Source organism: Somniosus microcephalus, chromosome 32 (assembly GCF_052327205.1).
Source record: "Somniosus microcephalus isolate GS21.2 chromosome 32, FLI_Smic_1.0, whole genome shotgun sequence".
Taxonomy (NCBI): domain Eukaryota; kingdom Metazoa; phylum Chordata; class Chondrichthyes; order Squaliformes; family Somniosidae; genus Somniosus; species Somniosus microcephalus.
Window position 1 is genome coordinate 33782617 of NC_141018.1, and position 24766 is coordinate 33807382.

General features: G+C 51.8%; 1 protein-coding gene across 5 annotated transcripts in view; it reads left to right on the forward strand.

Moving 5' to 3' along the window:
• Positions 1 to 24766, forward strand: part of shf (Src homology 2 domain containing F) — a 238133-nt gene that overhangs the window by 29555 nt on the left and 183812 nt on the right. For all 5 annotated transcript variants that reach the window (XR_015074378.1, XR_015074379.1, XM_085972348.1 and 2 more), the window contains exon 2: positions 3858 to 3987. Coding sequence is in view for 3 of the 5 variants with exons in the window: in XM_085972348.1 (XP_085828474.1) it covers positions 3858 to 3987 (130 nt within the window). In the remaining 2 variants the exon portion in view is untranslated. The remainder of the gene's footprint in view (positions 1 to 3857; positions 3988 to 24766) is intronic.

Genomic DNA, 24766 nt, shown 5'->3' on the forward strand with positions numbered 1-24766 from the left:
GCCCTTGCTCTTCTTCGAATTAGTGCCGTGGGATCTTTTACATCCACCTGAGAGAGCAGACGGGGCCTCGGTTTAACGTCTCATCCGAAAGATGGCACCTCTGACAGTGCAGCACTCCCTCAGTACTGCCCCTCCGACAGTGCAGCGCTCCCTCAGTACTGCCCCTCCGACAGTGCGGCGCTCCCTCAGTACTGCCCCTCTGACAGTGCGGCGCCCCCTCAGTACTGACCCTCTGACAGTGCGGCGCTCTCTCGGTACTGCCCCTCCGACAGTGCGGCGCTCCCTCAGTACTGCCCCTCCGACAGTGCGGCGCCCCCTCAGTACTGACCCTCCGACAGTGCGGCGCTCCCTCAGTACTGACCCTCCGACAGTGCGGCACCCTCTCAGTACTGACCCTCCGACAGTGCGGCGCTCCCTCAGTACTGCCCCTCTGACAGTGCGGCGCTCTCTCAGTATTGCTCCTCTGACAGTGCGGCGCTCTCTCAGTATTGCCCCTCTGACAGTGCGGCGCTCTCTCAGTATTGCCCCTCTGACAGTACGGCGCTCCCTCAGTACTGACCTCATGGGAGATCAGCCGCTGCCCGGACTGAGGTGGTTCAGGCCGGGCATTGAATCTGGGAACTTTTCCTCAGTGTGACTCACTAGGTTTGTGCGAGAGACATTTTCTCCTCCATGGCCCTTGCACAATGGAGGTCCCACCAGGGTTGCCAGTAGCGGGACGATGCAGTTGGCCTCAGTGACCCCTTTGGGAAAGGGAGAGACGCGATGGTCCAGGTCAGCTCTCCTGGTGTCTGTCCGCTGACTCCAGCTGGAATATTGTGCGAGGTCACGATTCGGCTCGGCCCTACCCATCCCATAATCGAACAACCCGCTGCCTCTCTCTGTCTCTAGGCCAGAGGCGGAGAGTGATCAACTGGGTCAAGTACCAGAGGGCTGATAGCACCTGGGAGCCCTTCCCTCATCAATTGGTCAACGTCTTCAGGGGAGGAACATAAGAAATAGGAGCAGGAGTCGGCCATTCGGCCCCTCGAGCCTGCTCCGCTATTCAATAAGATCATGGCTGATCTTCTACCTTATCTCCACTTTCCTGCACTATCCCCATATCCCTTGATTCCTTTAATATTCAAAAATCTATCGCTCTCTGTCTTGAATATACTCAACGACTGAGCCTCCACAGCCCTCTGGGGTAGAGAATTCCAAAGATTCACCACCCTCTGAGTGAAGACATTTCTCCTCATCTCAGTCCTAAATGGCCGACCCCTTATTCTGAGACTGTGACCCCTGGTTCTAGACTCCCCAGCCAGGGGGAAACATCCTCCCTGCATCTACCCTGTCAAGCCCTGTATGAATTTTGTTTGTTTCAATGAGATCACCTCTCAAACTCTAGAGAATATAGGCCTAGTCTACTCAATCTCTCCTCATAGGACAATCCCCCCATCCCAGGAACCAGTCTGGTGAACCTTCGCTGCACTCCCTCTATGGCAAGTATATCCTTCCTTAGGGAAGGAGACCAAAACTGTACGCAAGGAAGGGGGGGAGGGGAGAAATTGGGAGATTAAGTACACAAAGCGGAGATGAAAACAAATGGATAAAACACAATTTGTGTCTTTCTGTTAAAGTCCTGGTGTAAACTGCTGGAAAGGGAATCTCTGCTGGAATGGGGTCTGTGTATACAGCCGGTAAACTCTGGGCGTTCCACTTCCTGTGCTTAGAGAAGGATGTTTCCTGGACCTTCCTATCCACCTCCCAGCTGTCTCGTCACTTGTCCTGTTTTACGCTGTTTGGCTCCCACACCCTGTGTTCCGTGGGCTTCTGGACTTACTTCTCAGGAACTTCCTACAGGTCGTGACCCTGATCCTTGCAAAGAGGAGCATTGAGACGCTCCCAGTCTGTCCTTGGGCACCTCTTGCCTTTGGGAAGCATTTATTTGTGAATTAGCTCATAAAAGTGCCTCCGAACCGTCAACAAACTCCCTTCCTTACCCTTTTTTTAAAACTCTCCTGGGATGTGGTTCCCTCGCTAGCGGCAGCCGAGACCCAGCCTGGACAGTGAGGCTATTCGACTGTGGAGGTCCCGCGTTTGAGCTCGAAGCCGGGCTGGGCCGTGTTGCAGTTAGGGCTGAACGCCCCTGGGCATCGAGCGGGGTCGGCATAGTTCCCACAGGAACGTCTCAAAGCCCCTTGACATCCAATGAAGTGCAGTCACCGTCATTATATAGGCAATCGCAGCAGCCAGTTGGCGCACAACAAGATCCCGCAAATGAGATGAGTGAGCAGTTAATCTAATTTTTGGTGGTGTTGGTTGTGGGTGGAGGAGAATTAGCCGGGGAGAGCCCACTGCTGATCGCTACACAGCCACTCCCGCTGGGAGGCAAGTGCGCTCGCGGTTGGGTGTGTGTGGGCACCAAGGTGCCAGGGCGGGAACTTGGGACCCAGCGGTGACGCCCGCCATGGGTCCAGTAGCCTGACGATTTTTCCGACCGGCGCTGTTTTTAAAATGTGGTAGCGCCCAGATCTGCGACTGTGGAGTGGCCGCTTGGCCAAGGTCGCCTTATCTGAGGAAAGATGTTCTTGCCATGGAGGGAGTGCAGCGAAGATTCACCAGGCTGATACCTGGGATGGCAGGAATGACATATGAGGAGAGATTGGGTCGATTGGGCTTGTACTCGCTAGAGTTTAGAAGAATGAGAGGGGATCTCACAGAATCACAGAATCACAGAAACCCCACAGTGCAGATAGAGGCCATTTCGGCCCATCGAGCCTGCACCGACACATATCCCACCCGATCCCCGTAACCCCTACACCAACACATATCCCACCCTATCCCCGTAACCCCACGTATTTAATCCCCCTAACACTAAGGGTCAATTTATCATAGCCAATCAACCTAACCCGCACATCTTTGGACTGTGGGAGGAAACCGGAGCACCCGGAGGAAACCCACGCAAACACGGGGAGAATGTGCAAACTCCACACAGACAGTCGCCCGAGGCCGGATTCGAACCCGGGTCCCTGGCGCTGTGAGGCAACAGTGCTAACCACTATGCCACCGTCATTGAAACTTATAAAATTCTAACAGGACTGGACAGACTAGATGCAGGAAGGATGTTCCTGATGGCGGGGGAGTCCAGAACCAGGGGTCTCAGTCTAAGGATAAGGGGTAAGCCATTTAGGACTGAGATGAGGAGGAATTTCTTCACCCAGAGAGTGGTGAACCTGTGGAATTCTCTACCACACAAGGCAGTTGAGGCCAATTCATTAAATATATTCAAGAAGGAGTTAGATATATTTCTTAAGGCTAAAGGGATCAAGGGATATGGGGAGAAAGCAGGGACCGGGTACTGAATTTGGATGATCAGCCATGATCTCATTGAATGGCGGAACAGGCTCGAGGGGCCGAATGGCCTACTCCTGCTCCTATCTTTCTGTTTCTATGTGTGGGAGGTCCCCAGCTGGGTGTGGGATGATACCCCGGCCAGGGGGCTGGGGAGGAGGCAGGGGTTAAAAAAAAAAGACATTGAAAGAATGAGGAAGATGGTACCTGCGATGACTAAACAGCCGCTGCCTCTTCACTCCCCGAGTACTTGTGTGAGAGATTAATGATTATCTGCCAGTTTACACTCTCCGCACATGTTGTGATGGTAGCAACAGTTCAACCTCGACATTATTTACACGCCGCAGTTTGTCACCTTTAAAGAAGCTTTTATTCCTGGTTTATTGAGAATGGCTCTGCTGTTGATGCCCACAGGGCGTGGAATCCAGATCTGTAGCACATTATAGAAACAATTACCCATTTCAAACGAGCGCTCAGTGTATAATGCATCTCTCTTTTGTGTTTTAATTTGTGTCTGCTGCCAGGTCATTATTCTCGAAGACTACGCCGACCCGTTCGATGCTAAGCAGGCTGGCCTGAACCAGGCTGGACAGGAGAAAGTGACCGAGAACGATGGCTACATGGAACCTTATGAGGCCCAAAAAATGATGGCAGGTAAAAAGGAAATACATAACTGCTCGTTTTGTGGAACTTGAACCCGTAATATTCGTTCCCCTCAGCACCCCCCCCCCCCCCCCGCGGGCTTCCTCTTAAAGTGGGCCGGGTCTCATTGAATCGCGGCCTGCCTGCATTGTTTATTATTGAAATGTTCTGTCGGGTTGAATTCATGGTGGGTGGAAGAAGCACAGGCAACGATCTTGTCCGTTTCAACAACTTGTATTTATACAGCGACTTTAGCGTCGCTAGAGTTTAGAAGAATGAGAGGGGATCTCGTTGAAACTTATAAAATTCTAACAGGACTAAACAGACTGGATGCAGGAAGGATGTTCCCGATGGCGGGGGAGTCCAGAACCAGGGGTCACAGTCTAAGGATAAGGGGTAAGCCATTTAGGACAGAGATGAGGAGGAATTTCTTCACCCAGAGAGTGGTAAACCTGTGGAATTCTCTACCACACAGGGCAGTTGAGGCCAATTCATTAAATATATTCAAGATGGAGTTAGATATATTTCTTAAGGCTAAAGGGATCAAGGGATATGGGGAGAAGGCAGGGACAGGGTACTGAGTTTGGATGATCAGCCATGATCTCATTAAATGGCGGCGCAGGCTCGAGGGGCCGAATGGCCTACTCCTGCTCCTATCTTCTATGTTTCTATGTAATAGGACCAAGGTGCTGCATTCCTACTGTTAATCCCACGGTCCTGGACAAACACCTCAATCACAGTCAGACGTACTGAGAGAGAGAGGCAGAGGAGAATCATCACCCAACCAAAACCTACAGCTACTGCAGACAACAGCTTGTATTTATGTAGCGCCTTTAACGTAGTAAAACGTCCCAAGGCGCTTCACAGGAGCGATTATCAGACAAAATTTGACACCAAGCCACGTAAGGAGATATTGAACCAGGTGGACCAAAAGCTTGGTCAAAGAGGTAGGTTATAAGGAGCGACTTAACAAAGGAGGAGAGCGAGGTGGAGAGGTTTAGGGAGCGAATTCCAGAGCTTGGGGCCCAGGCAGCTGAAGGCACGGCCGCCAATGGTGGAGCGATGGAAACCGGGATGCGTCGTGTGCATCCCGTGACAGTCACTCGGTGTCTCCGTGGATTTGAAGCAATCAAGCGTCTGCCTCAGTAGGACGCACCCCTGCTTTAAGTGGGAAGGTTGTGGGTTCAAGCCCCACTCCAGGAACTGTCGGAGGTCTAGCCTCTCGCCATTTTAAACCCTAGCCCATCTGTCGGTTCAGGTGGATGTTAATGGGTCCCATGGCACTGTTTCGAAGACGGGCAGAGCTTTCTCCTGGCCTACGTTCCACCCACAACCAACACCACCACAAAAAAAACAAAACCCCCAGATTAATTGCTCACTCATCTCATTTGCTGTTTGCGGGATCTTGCTGTGCGCAAATTGCCTGTATAACAACGGTGACTGCTCATCATTGGATGTCAAGGGCTTTGAGACGTTCCCATGACCGGATAAGACAGCCCACAAATAATAAATACTTGTTTCCAATCATAAAGTTGGCCCCAAGCAAATGTTTTGATTAAGTGTTTAGCTAATTGGCCGAGAGTGGTGGTGGACCTTGGTGCCAGTTGTAAGTCTAACGGTAGGGCGATGTCTGAACCAATGTTCCCTCTAATTATTTGTGGAGTGCGCGGCTCCTTTAAGTGGCTGCGCGGCCCATTCAGATTCTTGCGCATGAGCAGTCTCTCCCATTTAGAAGCCGGTGAGCGGCCTGTGCGGGACCTCCAGACCACGCAGCTTAGCGGGAACGTTGGTCTGAAGGCTTTTGTGGTGTCTTCACCTTTTTGTTAATTATTCAGACAAGGTCCTGTTGATTTTTCCTTCCTTCCCACCTCCTCTCCCGAAGACTCGTGTTACGGTACATCCCGCTGGGCCGGCTGACCCGTGACATCCCCGTTTGTCCCAAGTTTCGACCCTGGGTTGACGTTGTGTTGCCACCCCCCTGTGTCTTGGCAAAATTGTGAGCAAAGTGGGGCCCGTAATGGGCCTCAGCTGGGCTAAGGAGAGGACAAAACCAGGCAAGATATCCGCTCCTGAAACATCGCTGTCCAGCGACAGCGGCTTGTGCGCATGGAGGGAGGGGAAGATCTTGCCTGCGCGACTTACGCCCCCCCATCCCCCCAGCCCTCGATGAAACAGCCCACGGACACTCGCCATCTCGGCTTAAGGCATGAGCAGTGCGCAGTTGAACATGCAAGACAAGGGAGTGAAGGGTTATGGGGAGCGGGTGGGGAAGTGGCTTTGAGCCCAAGATCAGCCACGATCTTATTGAATGGCGGAGCAGGCTCGAGGGGCCAAGTGGCCTATTCCTGCTCCTATTTCTTACGCGCTTGTGAACAAGCCGTGGTGGAACCGGACTCCCAACAGTCAGCGTCTTCAGAAGAGAAGGGGAGAAAACGAGTGGGGAAGTGGGGAGTAGAGACTGCGAGTCTCTGTCACTCGTGGTACATTATCTGCCTTCTGTCTTACGGCAGGTTCCTCCCTCTAGTTTCTGTCGGCCTGTGAGAGTTTCCTTGCGTTGGGTTATATCGAATAGACTCTTGCCTAATCGCTCTTTCCAAAGGGTGTGACATCAGCCTTCTTCGGGCTCCTTCCCAGTACTGACAAGCTCTCCTTTTTGAAGCGGTTGTAAAGCCCCCCTTTGTCCGTTGGACACGGAGGACCGCCCCTCTCTCCATTCATTGTTCGCTTGACTTGTTTGTTTGTTCTTTGGCATCATGCGACCTTCCCCGCACACAAAGGCCCCCCCACACACGTTTGCTGTGTCGTGCTCGTGGCACCATCGCCGCGGCTGTTGGCGCGTGAGCCGGGTTGAACACAGATTGGCTGGCTGTGACATTCTCTCGTTGTGCCTGGTGTCGAGCAATCAGGATGAGTAGCGCTCCTTCCCCAGAGTGAGTCAGTGACTTGACTGATCTCATCACCAGCAGGGCACCGAGTTGGATCAGTTTGATTTAAAGTGAAGTCTGAGCCTTCAAACCCAGTCTCATTACATATGCTAAAAACAAAATGTTAATACGTTCATTTATGGTTATATTAACATACAGCCACCTCTATGAGCGCAAGAAAGCTGATGATTAACACAAATATGATCCCCATGCAGTAATGGGAACAATGTATTTAAAGGGCAGGCACAGTCAGATCACTAACTGTTGACGTACATAATTATGTTGCCTGTGAAAATGATTCTGCCCATGATTTAAACTTTGATCAGCCATTGCACGCCCAGCATGTTTCATCTCAGGCCGCTCAGTTTAAAGTGTCGGGAGTACGTGAGTGAAGCGAAAGCAAGCCGGTCATTTCGTGCTGGTTGTTTCTGACCGGGGGGCCGGGAATTTACCAGCATCCGCCAAGCTACAAACTCCTTCACCAACTGCGATCCGCCTCTAATCCGCAGTTGTCGGGACTGTGTGCCTTTTAAAGGGGCAGGCCACCTTAAACACAGCCCCCACCTTGGCAGCAGAATAATACATAGTGAGTTACGTGGTATAAGATGTGATTGCATTGGAGAGGAGATTCACCAGGATGTTACCTGGGCTGGAGCGCTTCAGCTATGAAGAGAGACTGGACAGGCTGGGGTTGTTTTCCTTAGAGCAGAGAAGGCTGAGGGGGGACCTGATTGAGGTGTACAAAATTATGAGGGGCATAGATAGGGTAGATAGAAAGGAACTTTTCCCCTTAGTAGAGGGGTCAATAACCAGGGGGCATAGTTTCAAGGTAAGGGGCAGGAGGTTTAGAGGGGATTTGAGGAAAAACTTTTTCACCCAGAGGGTGGTTGGAATCTGGAACTCACTGCCTGAAAGGGTGGTAGAGGCAGGAACCCTCACAACATTCAAGAAGCATTTAGATGAGTGCTTGAAACGCCATAGCATACAAGGCTACGGACCAAGTGCTGGAAAATGGGATTAGAATAGACAGGGCTTGATGGCCGGCGTGGACATGATGGGCCGAAGGGCCTCTTTCTGTGCTGTATAACTCTATGACTCTAACACTTGTACCTTTATAAACCAGCACATCATCTGACTTACAATGAGCAATGCCACGGGAGATCTGCAAGCGTTTCTTTAATTTCGATAGCCTTGTTCTATTTCTGTGGCCCTTTCGGAATCTGGAGAGCCAAAAAAATTGCTCTCTAGCCTCTGTCGCAACCTTCCTCGTTTCTCTCCATTTTATTGATGCTACGATGGTCTTCGCTCCTCCCTCCTAAACTCCACACTCTTCCTTCTCCCTCCATCCTCACTGCGTTGAAATTAAGAATCATCGCATCGCCCCTCTCCCCCGGACTCATTCTCTCCCGGCACCATAAGACTGGCAAATTGCTTCCCTTGCTCTTCCAGTCTGCTGGCTTTTAACACACGAGCTTAGAGTCACCCAACCCCCTACTTCCTGATTTAGCTCGTCGCCTGTCCTCGGCTTTTCAGCCTCGGTGGCGCCCAGTACTGTGGGCCCCGAGCTTGGCGATTTGAGCCTGGGATCTTCCCGTTCTGTGTCACTCAATCCCACACCACGTGGCTTGTAGTCCCTCGAGTATCGGAGATTGAGGGGTGTTTAAAATGTTGAAAGGATTCGATTAGGGGAGATACGGAGAAACTGTGGGGGAGCGAGAGCGAGGAGACGTGATCTTAAAATTAGAGCTCGCCCATTTGCGAGAGAAATCAGGAAGCACTTTTTCCACACAAAGGGTAGTGGAAATCTGGAACTCTCGTCCCCCCAAAAGACTGTGGATGCTGCTGGTTAATTGGCGCCTTCAAGACTGGGAACGATAGATTTTCGTTGGGAATCGTGGGATTGGGAGCAAGGGCGGGTAACTGGAGTTGAGGCACAGACCAGCTCTGCTCTAACTGAAGTCCAAAGAGTTGATGAGAATTGATCTTCAAATATCAATATAGGATCAGGATCGGCAGTTGGTTTTCCGCATGGAAATCCTAATCTCCCCTGGTGGCTTCATTGGTGCAACTGAGACAGCCACTAGGAGACCCTACACCAAACTGTTTCCAATGGCTGAAGGCTCGATAACCAGAGGGCACAGGTTTAAGGCCATTGGCAAAAGAACCAGGACACGAGGAAAAACTTTTTTGCACAACGAGTGGTTAGGATTTGGAATGCGCTGCCTGATAGGGCGGTGGATACAGATTCCATAGTAGTCAGTGTTCTCGCTCAGGCCGACATCCCCAGCATCGAAGCTTTGACCGCGCTCGATCAGCTCCGATGGACGGGTCACATCGTCCGCATGCCCGATACGAGACTCCCAAAACAAGCGCTCTACTCGGAGCTCCGACACGGCAAGAGAGCCCCAGGTGGGCAGAGGAAACGCTTCAAGGACACCCTCAAAGCCTCCTTGAAAAAGTGTAACATCCCCACCGACACCTGGGAATCCCTGGCCCAAGACCGCACAAAGTGAAGGAGAAGCATCCGGGAAGGCGCCGAACACCTCGAGTCTCTTCGCTGGGAGCAAGCGGAAGCCAAGCGCAAGGAGCGCACGTCACCAAGCACCCCACCTACCCGCCCCTTCAACCACCGTCTGCCCCACCTGTGACAGAGACTGTAGGTCCCGCATTGGACTCATCAGTCACCTGAGAACTCATTTTTTAATGTGGAAGCAAATCATCCTCGGTTCCGAGGGACTGCCTAAGAAGAAGAAGAAGGATACAGATTCAATAGTAGCATCAAAAGGGAATTGGATAAATACTTGAAGGAGAAAAAATTGCAAGGATATGGGGAAAGAGTCGGGGGGAGTGGGAACTAATGGGATCGCTCTGCGAAAGAGACTCGATGGGCCGAATGTCCTCCTTCGGTGCTGTGCTATTCTGTGAACGGCGGAGCAGGCGTGAGGGGCTGAATGGCCGCCTCCTGTTTCCCGTGTGCACGGTAATCCGCCAGTTTTTTTTTCCCGTCTCAAACTGCTTTTCACACCTTGAATACCCGAGACATGTAGCTGTGGTGAAGAGGTCGAGATTGGACCATCGGGTGACGGATGTAAAGCCACCGTATTTTTTTTATACAACGTCGCAGTCTTTTTATTTTATTTAGGATTTCAGTTTGAAACGTCTTCTGCAGCACAAACTTCCACCCACCAGCTCATCCTGGGCTGATGCTGTGTCCCCTGACTTGAGCTACTGAAAAATACAAACTATTTCACTGGCAGAATGAGTGAAGAAGAGATGTTTTGTGATGGAGTGAGGTCAAGTGATTCCCGCATCCCGCTCATTATTCCCTTGTTTTTTGTGGTTGATGGAATGATGGGAGCTGTACCGTAATTAACAGGAGAGATTCCCTCCCCCTCCCAATAAAATGCTATTTTCAGAAGAATTCCCCACACATTTAGAGGTCGAGATGAGAGTGACTGATTTGGTGCTTGCTGTCTGATATTAGATTTATTCCTCGACTCCCAAAGCAACATATTGCCGCTGGATTGATTCTTGTTCGTTGGCCCTCGGTTTGATGAGCCGAGGCCCAGGAATGTCAGAGGGAGCCTGGTCGGATGAGGCTAAGGCAGACACTGGCAGCTTCCGTGACAGATGTCTCTGCTGAACAGCAGCAGCAAGAGGCACCGGGGGAGCTGCGCTCTGCCATGTGGCAGTGATTAGACACAAACGATTCATTCAGACTACACAACATTCCCAACGATCGGAAAATCAATAGCTACTGCACACTCCAGTGACTCCTTCGCGCGCCGATTCCCAGCACCTTTCCAGGATTGTGGTGCGGTTGTTTGATTCGCTCGAATTATTCTCCTCTCCTTCCCTTAAGGTTCTGACTCCAACCGTGGGGGTGGGGGAGGAGAACAGAATGCTGCCAGGCTATTCGGGGGAGGGGTGGGGGGCACTGCAGCCGAACACCTCGCTGTCCTCGCTTGGTGCCCGGGCGCGCACGCGCGCACTCCCCAGCGGGAGTCACCGGACCGCGACCACGAGCGGAAGCCTCGGTGGTGTTCTGGCCGGGATCGGCTAACTCGGAACAGGCTAGGGATCGTCCCTGGGATCTTCCTAGCCTGAATGACTGACTGGCTGACTGACTGACTCCATTACCACACTGGGGCAGAGGGGGTGTTCCTTAGGAGGGGTATTGACCCCAGCCGGTTCCCATGGAAACAGACCCCAGCAGGAGCCAGCAGCCTCGGGAGGGGAGGGCGGGGGGAGGGGGTTGGAGAATATTGGGAAAACGAACGCAAAGCGGAACGGATGAAGCCTTAACTGAGCATTCCGTCTTACTGTGTGGGGGGTTTAAAGCAGCTCGCCGTTAGTTACCAGAAACGGGGTCCGTGGCGGTACCTCGGCAAGGCATCCAGTTACGCTGAGATGCGGCCAGACTGAGGTGGTACGTCCACCCACCCCCCTCCCCCCTCCCCCCCAAACAAAAAAAAATTAACATCTGCCCCCAGGGTCTGAAAAGATAAAAGAAAATCAAAGCTCGCGTTAAACGTCCCTGATGTATTCCCATCAGTCGGGCCCAATATTAGGTTAGCAACAGAAGAAAGCAATTAGGCCCAACACTAAGTAGCTCAGTGTCTCTGGTAACGTGATATTGGAGGTGATTGGCAACAGAATGGAACGCATAAGGGACTGAACTGCACTCAGTAATGATGGACAACTTAACCGTGAAGCGGGAGGCTTGAACACTTGCCGTTTTTTGTTACAAGTAATCCTCGACAGACATCTACTTCGACTTTTTTTTGTGCCAGTTCTCTGCTCTCCACACTTGAAGGCATCAACTCCTTCTCGATCACAATTCCATGGGTGGCCTCTTGTCAAGCTAGGTGTCAGCTGTGGCTCAGTGGGTAGCACTCTCGCCTCGGAGTCAGAAGGTCGTGGGTTCGAGCCCCACTCCAGAGAATCGAGCACAAAAATCTACGCTGATACTCCCAGTGCAGTGCTGAGGGAGCGCCGCACTGTCGGAGGGGCAGTGCTGAGGGAGCGCCGCACTGTCAGAGGGGCCGTGCTGAGGGAGCGCCGCACTGTCGGAGGGGCAGTGCTGAGGGAGCGCTGCACTGTCGGAGGGGCAGTACTGAGGGAGCGCCGCACTGTCGGAGGGGCAGTACTGAGGGAGTGCCGCACTGTCGGAGGGGCAGTACTGAGGGAGCGCCGCACTGTCGGAGGGGCAGTGCTGAGGGAGTGCCGCACTGTCGGAGGGGCAGTACTGAGGGAGTGCCGCACTGTCGGAGGGGCAGTACTGAGGGAGCGCCGCACTGTCGGAGGGGCAGTGCTGAGGGAGCGCCGCACTGTCGGAGGGGCAGTACTGAGGGAGCGCTGCACTGTCGGGGGGGGCAGTACTGAGGGAGCGCCGCACTGTCGGAGGGGCAGTACTGAGGGAGCGCCGCACTGTCGGAGGGGCAGTACTGAGGGAGTGCCGCACTGTCGGAGGGGCAGTACTGAGGGAGTGCCGCACTGTCGGAGGGGCAGTACTGAGGGAGTACTGCACTGTCGGAGGGGCAGTCTTTCAGATGAGACGTTAAACCGAGGCCACGGCTGCTCTCTCAGGTGGACGTAGAGGATCCAACGGCCACTATTTCGAAGAAGAGCAGGGGGAGTTCTCCCCAGTGTCCTGGGGCCAATATTTATCCCTCAATCAACATCACTAAAAACATTATCTGGTCATTATCACATTGCTGTTTGTGGGAGCTTGCTGTGCGCAGATTGGCTGCTGCATTTCCTACATTACAACAGTGACTACACTTCTCAAAGTACTTCATTGGCTGTAAAGCGCTTTGGGATGTGCTGAGTTTGTGAAAGGCGCTATATAAATGCAAGTCTTTTTATGAGGTAAATTGAGCAGTGGTTCGGTGACGTCAAGCTTGGGTTAGGAGCTCGTAGACGGTGGGAGGACGAGCAGACTGAGGGAGATGAGGAGCCCCACAGTTTTGAAGCACGAGTTGGAGTGGGAGACTTGATTTCAGTACACCTTTCGCATGAAGAGGGTGTTAATTTACCCTGATGACTCTGCTGGAGAGTGGAGCTCCCTGTGCGGCACTGACCACTACTCAGGAAGGTCTTCGGGTTCTGGCTGCCATCTGTGCTGACTTAGCTGAAGTCTGGGGCAACAGTTGAGGGCGACAGTTGGCCTCAGCACCCCTGAGTAGGGTGGTGGGAAGGGGGCCTGGGTTCCCACCCCTCAAGACGATCCAGATTGGGTCTGGCTGTGATGCCTTCAGTGGCCAAATAGCCGTCCGACGCTCACTAACCTGCAAAGTGAACACTTGAACGAGGAACAGAGGACTGTGGAACAGTCGCTCTTTCACACAATCACACACACACACACACTTTCTCACACACACAGACACAAACTCAAGCAAGATGCATATACATACTCCCCTTCCCATTAAGTTCTTAATTGTCTCTTTAGTAGAATTCGATTGTATTGATTGCGAGTAATTATTCAGACCGCTTCCTTCATCAAACAGAATCTGTGCTTCTAATATAAACACTAGAGCAACTTGTCAAGAGCTGCCACCCCTGTCAAATATAATAACCCAAGCACAAATTGGTAAAAAGCAATTTGAAGTCTTGAAGGAAAGTATGAATAATTTGAGATGTTTTAAAATCCAGTTTCTGTTCTGGTCGGACTTCGAGTAACTGTCCATGTGGAGTGACCCCCATTCCGCCATCCCGCACCCAGCCACCCCGCCATACACAACAACAACTTGTATTTATATAGCGCCTTTAATGTAGTAAAACGTCCCAAGGTGCTGCACAGGAGTATTTTAAGAGAAAAAATTTGACATTGATCCACATAAGGATAAATTAGGGCAGGTGACCAAAAGCTTGGTCAAAGAGGTAGGTTTTAAGGAGTGTCTTAAAGGAGGAGAGAGAGGTAGAGAGGCGGAGAGGTTTAGGGAGGGAATTCCAGAGCTTAGGGCCCAGGCAACAGAAGGCACGGCCGCCAATGGTGGAGCGATTGTAATGAGGGATGCTCAAGAGGGCAGAATTAGAGGAGCGCGGATATCTCGGGGTGGTTGTGGGGCTGGAGGAGATTACAGAGATAGGGAGGGGCGAGGCCATGGAGGGATTTGAAAACAAGGATGAGAATTTTAAAATCGAGGCATTGCTTAACCGGGAGCCAATGTAGGTCAGCGAGCACAGGGGGTGATGGGCGAACAGGACTTGGTGTGAGTTAGAACGGGTGTGAAGTGGTTTTCTCTGGTTGGTATGGATAGAGAATCTGTAATTATATCTTTGGACGGACTGGAGGAGACGGCCCGGCTGGGAGCAGGGATACAACTCTTCCCAGCGGTGTTGACAGGTGTGACTGGGTTTACGAGTGCTCCTGTCAGCCCATTCAGTCCAGGAAATGATCTTGTAAATTCCCCACTCTACTTTACGACTCTCCTTCCTGATTGCTTTTGGTGCTTCTCCTGAGTCCGTCTCCCAGGCGATGTCCCCTCGGCCGTCGCGGGTAATAAAAGGTGTGGGGTGTGCTGAGATGTGTGGGTCCCGCAGCGCTGCGCTTGGCACAGAGGCCGGCCGTGATGGGGGAGGCGGTTGGAATCCCAGTCACTTCATGCCTTTTGCTGTCGATGCAACTAACTTAACTAACTTAGGCAGTCCCTCGGAACCGAGGATGACTTGCTTCCACATTAAAAATGAGCTCTCAGGTGACTGATGAGTCCAATGCGGGACCTGCAGTCTCTGTCACAGGTGGGGCAGACGGTGGTTGAAGGGGCAGGTGGGTGGGGTGCTTGGGTTGATGTGTGCTCCTTCCGCTGCTTGCGCTTGGCTTCCGCTTGCTCCCGGCGAAGAGACTCGAGGTGTTCGGCGCCTTCCCGGATGCTTCTCCTCCACTTTGTGCGGTCTTGGGCCAGGGATTCCCAGGTGTCGGTGGGGATGTTGCACTTTTTCAAGGAGGCTTTGAGGGTGTCCTTGAAGCGTTTCCTCTGCCCACCTGGGGCTCCCTTGCCGTGCCGGAGCTCCGAGTAGAGCGCTTGATTTGGGAGTCTCGTATCGGGCATGCGGACAATGTGCCCCGTCCATCGGAGCTGATCGAGCGTGGTCAGAGCTTCGATGTTGGCCTGAGCAAGAACACTGACGTTGGTGCACCTATCCTGTCAATGGATAGGATAGAAAGCAGTTTTAACATATAGAAACATAGGAGATAGGAGCAGGAGTCGGCCATTCGGCCCCTCGAGCCTGCTCCGCCATTCAATGAGATCATGGCTGATCATCCAAATTCAGTACCCTGTCCCTGCCTTCTCCCCATATCCCTTGATCCCTTTAGCCTTAAGAAATATATCTAACTTCTGACACGCAGTGTGTAGTTTGGATGTGAATCTCCCCCAGGTCGAAATTAGGCTGACAGTTTTGTGGGGGGGAGGGTTGCGGAGAATTGGGGGGTTTCCCCAGCGCCTGGCTTTGGTTTCCGACGTTGAAGCCTCGGTGCAGAGTTGCGAGTGTCGGCCTAGATTACGTGGCCAAGTCTCTGGAGCGGGGTTTGAACCCACCACCTTCTGACTCGGCAGCAAGACTGCTGCCCACTGAGCCACGGCTGACGCCCGGAGCTGAGGTATTGTTGGGGGGTTGAATGGGCACCTGGGACTCCCTGCCCAGACTCGCGCTTGAAGAACGATGACCCGACTGAGGCGCAGTCATCCTCCGGCGGGAGGCCACACCTTCAGGAGAGGTGGAAGGGGAAAGGGAGCTGTTGGGGCCAGGAGGCAATTCAACGTGTTTCTGAAGGGGCCATGGCTTGAGGGATGGGGCGAGGGCAAGTCGGAGGGGGGGCTGGCTTATCAGAAATAACAACAGAAAATGCTGGAAAAACTCAGCAGGCCAGGCAACATCCGTGGAGAGAGAAACAGAGTCAATGTTTCAGGTCGAAACCCTTCGTCAAGACTGATAAAGCTCAGGAAATGAAATCGATTAAAAGGCCAGTGTGGGGGCTGGGAGAGAACAAAAGAGAAGTGGAGAGACATTAAGAGGTATTCAAAACGAGACGAGATGGTGATAGGACTGGTGGAGACAAAAGACGGCTCTAGATTAGGTGTGAAATGCACTGGCAGAATGGGAGACAGCTGCCATGTGGGAGAGAGAAAAAAAAGGGGGGGCCAAAACAAAGGTGTGGATAAAAAATATATATAAAAATGTAATGGGGGCCGAGGTTACGATCTGAAATTGTTGAACTCGATATCGAGTCCGGAAGGCTGTAAAGTGCCTAATGAGGTGCTGTTCCTCCAGCTTCAAATAAAGGACGGATTTCTTGCCTCCCTTCTGCTAAAAATTCTTGTTTTCTTATTGGAAACTTGTCTGAGGTTGCTCAGAGCGATGGCGACCGCTGTGGTGAGCCCACAGTGCAGGTGGCCTGGCCCGTGATCAGTGGGAGCCTCTTCCCCCTTCGACGCTACGTGAAGAGACGGATAAAGTTACCGATTGCGAACAGCGAACGTTGGAAATCTGAAATCACAGGGAAGAACCTGCTGGATTTACTCAGGTGACCTGCAGGTCGGTCGGCATCTGCGCAACTACAGGTTGAGATTCGGCTGTGTGGACCTTTCACTGGAGAGGATGCAGAGGAGATTTACCAGGATGTTGCCCCCAGGACTGGGGAATTTTAGTGATGAGGAAAGATTGGAGAGGCTGGGGTTGTTTTCTTTGGAACAGAGGAGGCTGAGGGGAGATTTAATTGAGGTGAATAAAATTATATGTGGCCTAGATAGAGTGGATAGGAAGGGCCTATTTCCCTTAGCAGAGAGGTCAGTAACCAGGGGGCAGAGAGCCATAATGGCACAGAAGGAGGCCATTCGGCCCATCGAGTCCGTGCCGGCTCTCTGGAGCAATCCAGTCAGTCCCATTCCCCCGCTCTATCCCCGTAGCCCTGCAAGTTTATTTCCCTCAAGTGCCTATCCAGTCTCCCCTTGAAAACATTGAGTGTCCCCGTTTCCACCACTTCCGTCGGCAGCGAGTTCCAGGTCCTCACCACTCGCTGCGTAAAAAAGTTTTCCCTCACGTCCCCCCTGTATCTCTTGCCCAAAACCTTAAATCTGTGTCCCCTAGTCCTTGTACCATCAACTAGTGGGAACAGCCTTTCCCCGTCTAGCCTATCCAAACCCGTCATAATCTTGTACACCTCTATCAAATCACCCCTCAACCTCCTTTGCTCTAATGAAAACAAATCCAGCTTCTCCAGCCTGTCCTTGTAGCTAAGATCCCCCATCCCCAGAACCATTCTGGTAAATCTCCTCTGCACCCTGTCAAGGGCCTTCACATCCTTCCTAAAGTGTGGTGACCAGAACTGGACGCAATACTCCAGCTGTGGCCTAACCAGCGCTTTATAAAGGTTCAGCATAACTTTAAAGTAGTTATAGCGTATGACGTAAGGAAACTACTAAGCACTTGATTTGAGTATAAAACAAGGCTTTAATCAACTGTTTCACAACCATGAGATTCTAGTTACATCACTAGTTCCTGGTTACAAAAATGTCCTGGGCAAGCTGGGCCCACGCCCGAGTATTATTTTATGAGTCATTTCTTCATGAATGATAAGATTCATGACAGCGTAGATTTAAAGTAATTGGTAGAAGGATTAGAGGGGAGTTGAGAACTTTTTTCACCCAGAGGGTGGTGGGGGTCTGGAACTCACTGCCTGAAAGGGTGGTCGAGGCAGAAACCCTCATCGCATTTAAAAAGTACTTGGATATGTACTTGAAGTGCTGTAACCTGCAGGGCTACGGACCAAGAGCTGGAAAGTGGGATTAGGCTGGAGAACTCTTTGTCGGCCGGCACGGACACGATGGGCCGAGTGGCCTCCTCCTGTGCTGTAAAATTCTATGATTACTGTCTGCACCTCACACATGAGCCTGTCTCTGAACTTGTCAGGCAGGTTTTCTGATTAAAATGACAATTGTCGGAAGCCGACAGCAGGGGTATCATGGAGTGTCGGTTTGGCTCCGTTGGTAGCACTCTTACCTCCCCCCCCCCCCCCCCGCCCCGAGTCGGAAGGCCGTGGGTTTGAGCCCCACTCTTGTCTGGCACACATCATCTGGGCCCGACACTGTGAGTTGCAGACGTTACACCGAGGCCCCGTCTGCTTAATCAGGTGGACAATCAAGACCCCTTTCTTCACAAATGTAGAAAGAGCTTTCATTTCTATCGCGCTTTTCACGACCACCGGATGTCCCAAAGCGCTTTACAGCCAATGAAGTACTTTTTGAAGTGTCGTCACTGTTGTAATGTAGGAAACACGGCAGCCAATTTGCGCACAGCAAGCTCCCACAAAGAGCAATGAGATAATGACCAGGCATTGGTTGAAGGATAAACATTGCTCCTCTCCGAAGAGTGGCCGCGGGATCTTTTACGTCCACCTGAGAGGGCAGGCGAGGGGGCCAAAAGACGACACAGTGCAGCGCTCCCTCGGCCTAGACTATGTGCTCGACTCTCTGGTGTGGGACTTGAACCCGCGACCTTCTGACTCAGGGGCGAGAGCCACAGCTGATGTCTTCCTTCATCCTTCAGTGAACACTCCCAATTAACTGGCCATTCATCTCACTTAGTCTCCGTGACATTGCGATGTGTAGGGAGCGGTTGCCACGCTTACCTACGTAAAAGTCGGTGCGTCTCCAAGGAATGGATTGCATGTGAAGTGCTTTGAGATGTTTGTAAGAGATATGACACGGGGCGAGGATTTCTCTTTATAACTTGAGATGTTTGTCCAGCCCTGTTCAAGGTCTGTTTCAGTTATTATTCTGTCACTCACCAACAGATTGGAAATACTCAGTTGGCCCTTCTGGTTGTCTTGAGCTGACAGCTTGTGCGGGGGCCCTCGTGCTGTGGAAGGGGGGTTATTGGTGTCGTGCTGTTCACCTGTCTCGGCAACAAGTAATCATCTTTAATCAGGAGTTTGGCAGCTTGGCGTCTTGTCAGCTCTTGGGCTGTCAAAATGACTCCTGCTTTACTGTGCTCTAAGAACATAACATACGTATTAGGAGCAGGAGTCGGCCATTCGGCCCCTCGAGCCTGCTCCGCCATTCAATAAGATCAGGGCTGATCATCGACCTCAACTCCACTTTCCCGCCCGATCTCCATATCCCTCGATTCCCCTAGAGTCCAAAAATCTATCGATCTCAGCCTTGAATATACTCAAAGACTGAGCATCCACAGCCCTCTGGGGCAGAGAATTCCAAAGATTCACCACCCTGTGAGTGAAGAAATTCCTCCTCATCTCAGTCCTAAATGGCCGACCCCTTATCCTGAGACTATGCAATCAAAATTTATAGAGTGGGCGGAGCCTTCTGGGAGCTTAAACAGTGCTGCAGTTGCAAAATGACATGGGAGGCTCTAGGTTCGAATCCTGATCCGCGCCGAGTCCTGTTCGGAGCCCAGGCAGTGGTACAGGCTTCTCCGTTGGGCTCAGTGTCTCTAGGCGAAGATAGGGCGGGGAGGGAAAACCTCCGGTCACGATCGCTCCCACTGCCTCCGTGTTGGGAGACCTCGCCTGTGCAGGTATTGGTCCGTGCCTGGCTGTGACGGCCGCCACAGTCGGATAACTCGCCGCCGTCCTGCCCGACGTGTGAAGAACGGCGAGTTCGGGTTCGGTGACCGGAGGGTTTCCCGTGGAACTCTTCCCCGGCAAGAGCTGAGAGAAGGGAGGGAACTGGAGAGCAGGTTCATCTGGTAAAAGGTTCCCGTCCCTGGCACATCCCTCTGCCATAAACTTGAGGTGATCCAAAACTCTGCTGCCCGTGCCCCATCTTGCACCAAGACCCCTTCACCCATCACCCCTGTGCTCGATGGCCTACATTGGCTCCCAGTCCAGCAACGCCTCAAATTTAAAATTCTCATCCTTGTTGTCAGATCCCTCCACAGCCTCACCCCCTCCCCTATCTCAGTAACCTCCTCCAGACCCACAACCCCCCCGAGATCTCTGCGCTCCTCCAATTCTGGCCTCTTGAGCATCCCCGATTTTCTTTGCCCCACCATTGGCGGCTGTGCCTTCAGCTGCCTGGGCCTTAATCTGTGGAATTTCCTCCCTAAACCTCTCCGCCTCTCTACCTCTCTCTCCTCCTTTAAGACGCTCCTTAAAACCTACCTCTCTGACCAAGCTTTTTGGTCACCTGCCCTAATGTCTCCTTACGTAGCTCGGTGTTGAATTCTGCTTGATAACGTTCCTATGAAGCGCCTTGGGAGGTTGTGAACAGACTCCTCATAATAGTGAGAGTGTGGCGTTATCGGAGCAATCATTGTTCAACCAACCCAAAACAACAAAGAAACATAGGGGGGAAAAATTCAGTTGTTTGCGCCTCCCGTTAGCACCTTAAGAGGGCGCAACGCAACGAGCGCCCGGGCACGGCGATGTTTGCGCCGCTTGTGAAATTAACTAGACATTTTGCGGCGGCGCTAAACACTGCCGCCACGATCTCCTGCGCCGGCAGATTGTGACGTCAGTCGAGTGCGCAACGCCCCGGTAGCGCCCGAGACCGGATATTGAGTGGCGCCCCCTGCCTTACCGCCTGCCGCTAGCAACGACAGGTTGAGGGGAGCGTTATGCTGTCAGAAAGGGACTAGGGGAGCGCTATTTAAAGGCGACCACTTCCTGCCTTTTTTAGTTGGTGACATTTTTGCACCACGCATTCTGAGAGAGAGACTTCTGGAGAGATTCAACGCTGTGTGAAGGAGTTTTGGGTACTGAGCAGCACTTTGCAGGTTCATTTTGATTTGCCCTTCCTTGCTTCGCCAGCGCTCTGAGGTAGCGCCTCGCTCCTCGGCCTTTGTGCCTTAAGACAGGTGTGAAGCGCCTGATTTAGCGCTCCAATCACCTCCAGGGGCGATAAAAGCCAAGTTTGCCGTCGGAGGCGATAATTAGCGCCAGGCGCTAAACTTTGCGCACGGCCGATAATGAATTTTCCCCCCCTAGAAACATAGAAGATAGGAGCAGGAGTAGGCCATTCGGCCCCTCGAGCCTGCTCCGCCATTCAATGAGATCATGGCTGATCATCCAAATTCAGTACCCTGTCCCTGCCTTCTCTCCATATCCCTTGATCCCTTTAGCCTCAAGAAATCTATCTAACTCCTTCTTGAATATATTTAATGAATTGGCCTCAATTGCCTTCTGTGGTAGAGAATTCCACAGGTCCACCACTCTCTGGGTGAAGAAGTTCCTCCTCATCTCCTGTGTGCGAGTGGAAACGGGTAACATGGTGGAATCAATAGGCGTCGGGGGAATAGATTAATTTAATGCAGGTCATTATTTCAACCAGCGTATCATGTCCTTAATTTGAAGCCTGATTAACTGCTCCCTATAAATTTTGTATTTCATTAACTACGTACCGTATAGTGTAATGCCGGGACTGGATGATGGGACAGGTCAATAGTTCACAGTCTCTATTATGAAGAAAACGTCTCCCTCAGTAGGATATCATTAGTCTTTCGTTGTCATGGCAACCTGCCACGTCTGACTTCAGTTGTTTAAGCCGGCCCGTGTACAGATTGCCCGATGCGATTTTTGAGCCCTGTAGACCCGGGCTTGATGTAGGGCGGCCAACTATGGCCGGACGTATTCCTGGCGGTTTCGTCCCATGACCTCACCCCTCCACCCGGTCAAACAGTCTTTCTACACCCCCTACCCGCCCCCATTGCCAATATTTTGAGAACTAATAAAGAAAAGCGTTCCAAAAAAAAAAAAGGGGGAAAAAAATACCCCACACTATTCTTTTAAAGCCACCTATGAATTTTTCTCCCTGGGTTTTTTTTTGCTCGCCACGGTGCCCAGGAGATTAACTTTTAATTGCTGAAGACTCTTGGAGGATTGGCCACCCTGACTTTGTCCCTTGTCTGTGGTGAGTTGACTTGTTCGCAGCTGGCCGGAAGGCAGGGGCTGTATTGGTTGGACTCGGCCCTCCCTGGGCTGTGGAGAGGGAAGATTAGAGATCGTCTCCGTTCCCAGCCCCACCCCCCCCATCGAGTGAGCCTTGCTGAAGCGTGCACCGGCCTGAACATTGTGTGAGGACAGGATTCAGACATAGAAACATAGAAGATAGGAGCAGGAGTAGGCCATTCGGCCCCTCGAGCCTGCTCCGCCATTCAATGAGATCATGGCTGATCATCCAAACTCAGTACCCTGTCCCTGCCTTCTCCCCATATCCCTTGATCCCTTTAGCCTTAAGAAATATATCCAATTCCTTCTTGAATATATTTAATGACTTGGCCTCAACTACCTTCTGTGGCAGAGAATTCCACAGGTTCACCACTCTCTGGATGAAGAAATTCCTCCTCATCTCTGTCCTAAATGGCTTACCCCTTATCCTTATCCTTAGACTGTGACCCCTGGTTCTGGACTCCCCGACCATCGGGAACATCCTTCCTGCATCTAGTCTGTCCAGTCCTGTTAGAATTTTATAAGTTTCAATGAGATCCCTTCTCATTCTTCTAAACTCTAGCGAGTATAAGCCTAATCGACCCAATCTCTCCGCATACATCATTCCTGTGGAGAGGAAGATTAGAGATCGTCTCCGTTCCCAGCCCCCCCATCGAGCAGTCCCGGCTCTGCCACCACCCCCCCTCCCCCCAATGGTAGAATAGCCCTACAACACTCATTTTCCAGGTTTGGGTGTGAAAGGCGGCCCATTTAGTTGAGGCACCCGGAGGGTTTTGCCGCCGCCCACGGGACTACACTCCAGCGAGAGGCGCGAAGAGCAGAGAAAATGTAAAGATAAAGCTCAGGCCTCCGCCTTGTTCCTTCTGGCGGGAGAAATGTTTGAATATTTCCCGTATGTTCGAGTGCGGGGCCAATCGGGGACCAGGCACGCCTCCACACAGGGCATATGGAGCACACGCGAGCTTTTCCTTCCTCCAACAAAACGCTCTGTCGCTGGGAGTTGGTCAAATTCTACCACAATTATCCGTGAGACTGTTGTTTAACGCCACGGTGCTGGATGAGAATTTGAGGCCTTGCCTTGCGGGCCCCCGCCCCTCTCCTTCATGACTTCAGTCAGTTTACTTGCTTGCAGTGTTCTTTTTCCGTGTTCGTTCTGACCCGACCGGCTCGATAACACTTCCCGAGGTGTGTTTAGGGCTTTCCGCGCTGTTCAGGTGTACGCTTCAGACACTGTCAAACCTACCTCAGCCGGAGCAGCGGTGTTAGACTACCATTGGCCGCAGGGCCACCCAGCTGGCCTAGGGAGCGGTCAGTCCCACAGTCCTGCTCCTGATTGTTGTCCAGTGACCCCCTGCTCGGTAGTGTTCACGTGTAGGCACCAGGTCAGGGCAGAATCGAGCTCGACTAGACAGGTGTGTCAACACGGGTCTGGGCAGTGAGTCCCAGCTGGCCATTTAACCCCCAGCACCTCGCCTCCGGTCTCAGCCGTGGCTCAGTGGGTAGCACTCTCACCTCTGAGTCAGAAGGTCGTGGGTTCAAACCCCAACTCCAGAGACTTGAGGACAAAATCCAGGCTGATGCTCCCAGTGCAGTACTGAGGGAGTGCTGCACTGTCGGAGGTGCCGTCTTTCGGATGAGACATCTGCCCTCTCGGGTGGATGTACCCATGGCACTATTCGAAAAAGAGCAGGGTGTCCTGGCAAATATTTATTCTTCAACCAACATCACTTAAAAACAGATTACCTGGTCATTATCACATTGCTGTTTGTGGGATTTTGCTGTGTGCAAATTGGCTGCCGCGTTTCCTAAATTACAACAGTGACTACACTTCAAAAAAGTACTTCATTGGCTGTAAAGCGCTTTGAGATGTCCGGTGGTCGTGAAAGGCGCTGTAGAAATGCAAGTCTCTCTTTTGATACCCAGTATTGCTGTTCACCAATGAGGAAATGTCCACTCGAGTGAAGTGCTGGAGGGTAACTAGCACCCATGGAACCGCAGCCCAGTGACAGCCGGGACTAAAATTAGGCAGAAAAAATAAAACCTGCCTGAGGATGCTGGCCCCCGGGGGTGCGGGCAGGCAGGAGAGTTGCCCTGCTCGTACTGTGTTGGCGAACATTCAGTTCGTCCTCGCTGAAAATACTACAGGAAACTTTTTTTTATCCGGCACGGACGGGACCGACGTGGTGCCGGTTCATCAAAAATTCCGGATAACCCAACGCTATAGTAAAAGATAGGGAGAGCTGAGAGCTCCGTATTAAGCAACAAACCCTGTTGCTTAGCAACAAGTGTAGAACAATGGCCACAAGTTCCAAGCGTCTCTGGAGCTTAGCAACAGCTGCAGCCACACCCTTGCACAGCAACAGACGGAGGAAGGCAAAGAGAATATGAAGTAAAACCTACCCCTGAATTTTGCCGGTTAACCGAGATTTCCGGTTATTTAGGTGCCAGTAAATCGAAAGTTTCCTGTAATTCGAAATGCACATCTGGATTCCCAGTTAGCCAGATGTGGCTGGTGGCTTAAGGTATTGGACTGGTCTAGACTGCGCTACAAGCCAATGAGTGCCTGCCGATAACGCACCACTAACTGGATGGAATCTTTGTTTCCCGTGTTGCTAGCAGCTAGAAAACCAGGAGAAAATCTCTCCCTCGCCTAAAATATTTTTCCTCCTACTATTTCCCCCCCCACGCAGTCAGTAACGTCGGGGTGGACTGATGTGATTTTTTAACAGATTCTTTTTGCAGCTTTATATTTTAAGAGAATTTTGTTCTAACCGGATTAATCTGAAGAGCACAGGCGAAAACTTGACGTATCTCGATCTGTGTCTGCTTCTGGTGTCACAGAATGGTCTGCTGCTTATCAGAATTGATAAACCTGTTTTGTGGTTTTTTTGTTTTTTTGCATTTTGAGCCGTCTGGTTATTGGTTGCCAGGGCGACAGTGATTGCCTGTGAGCGTTCAG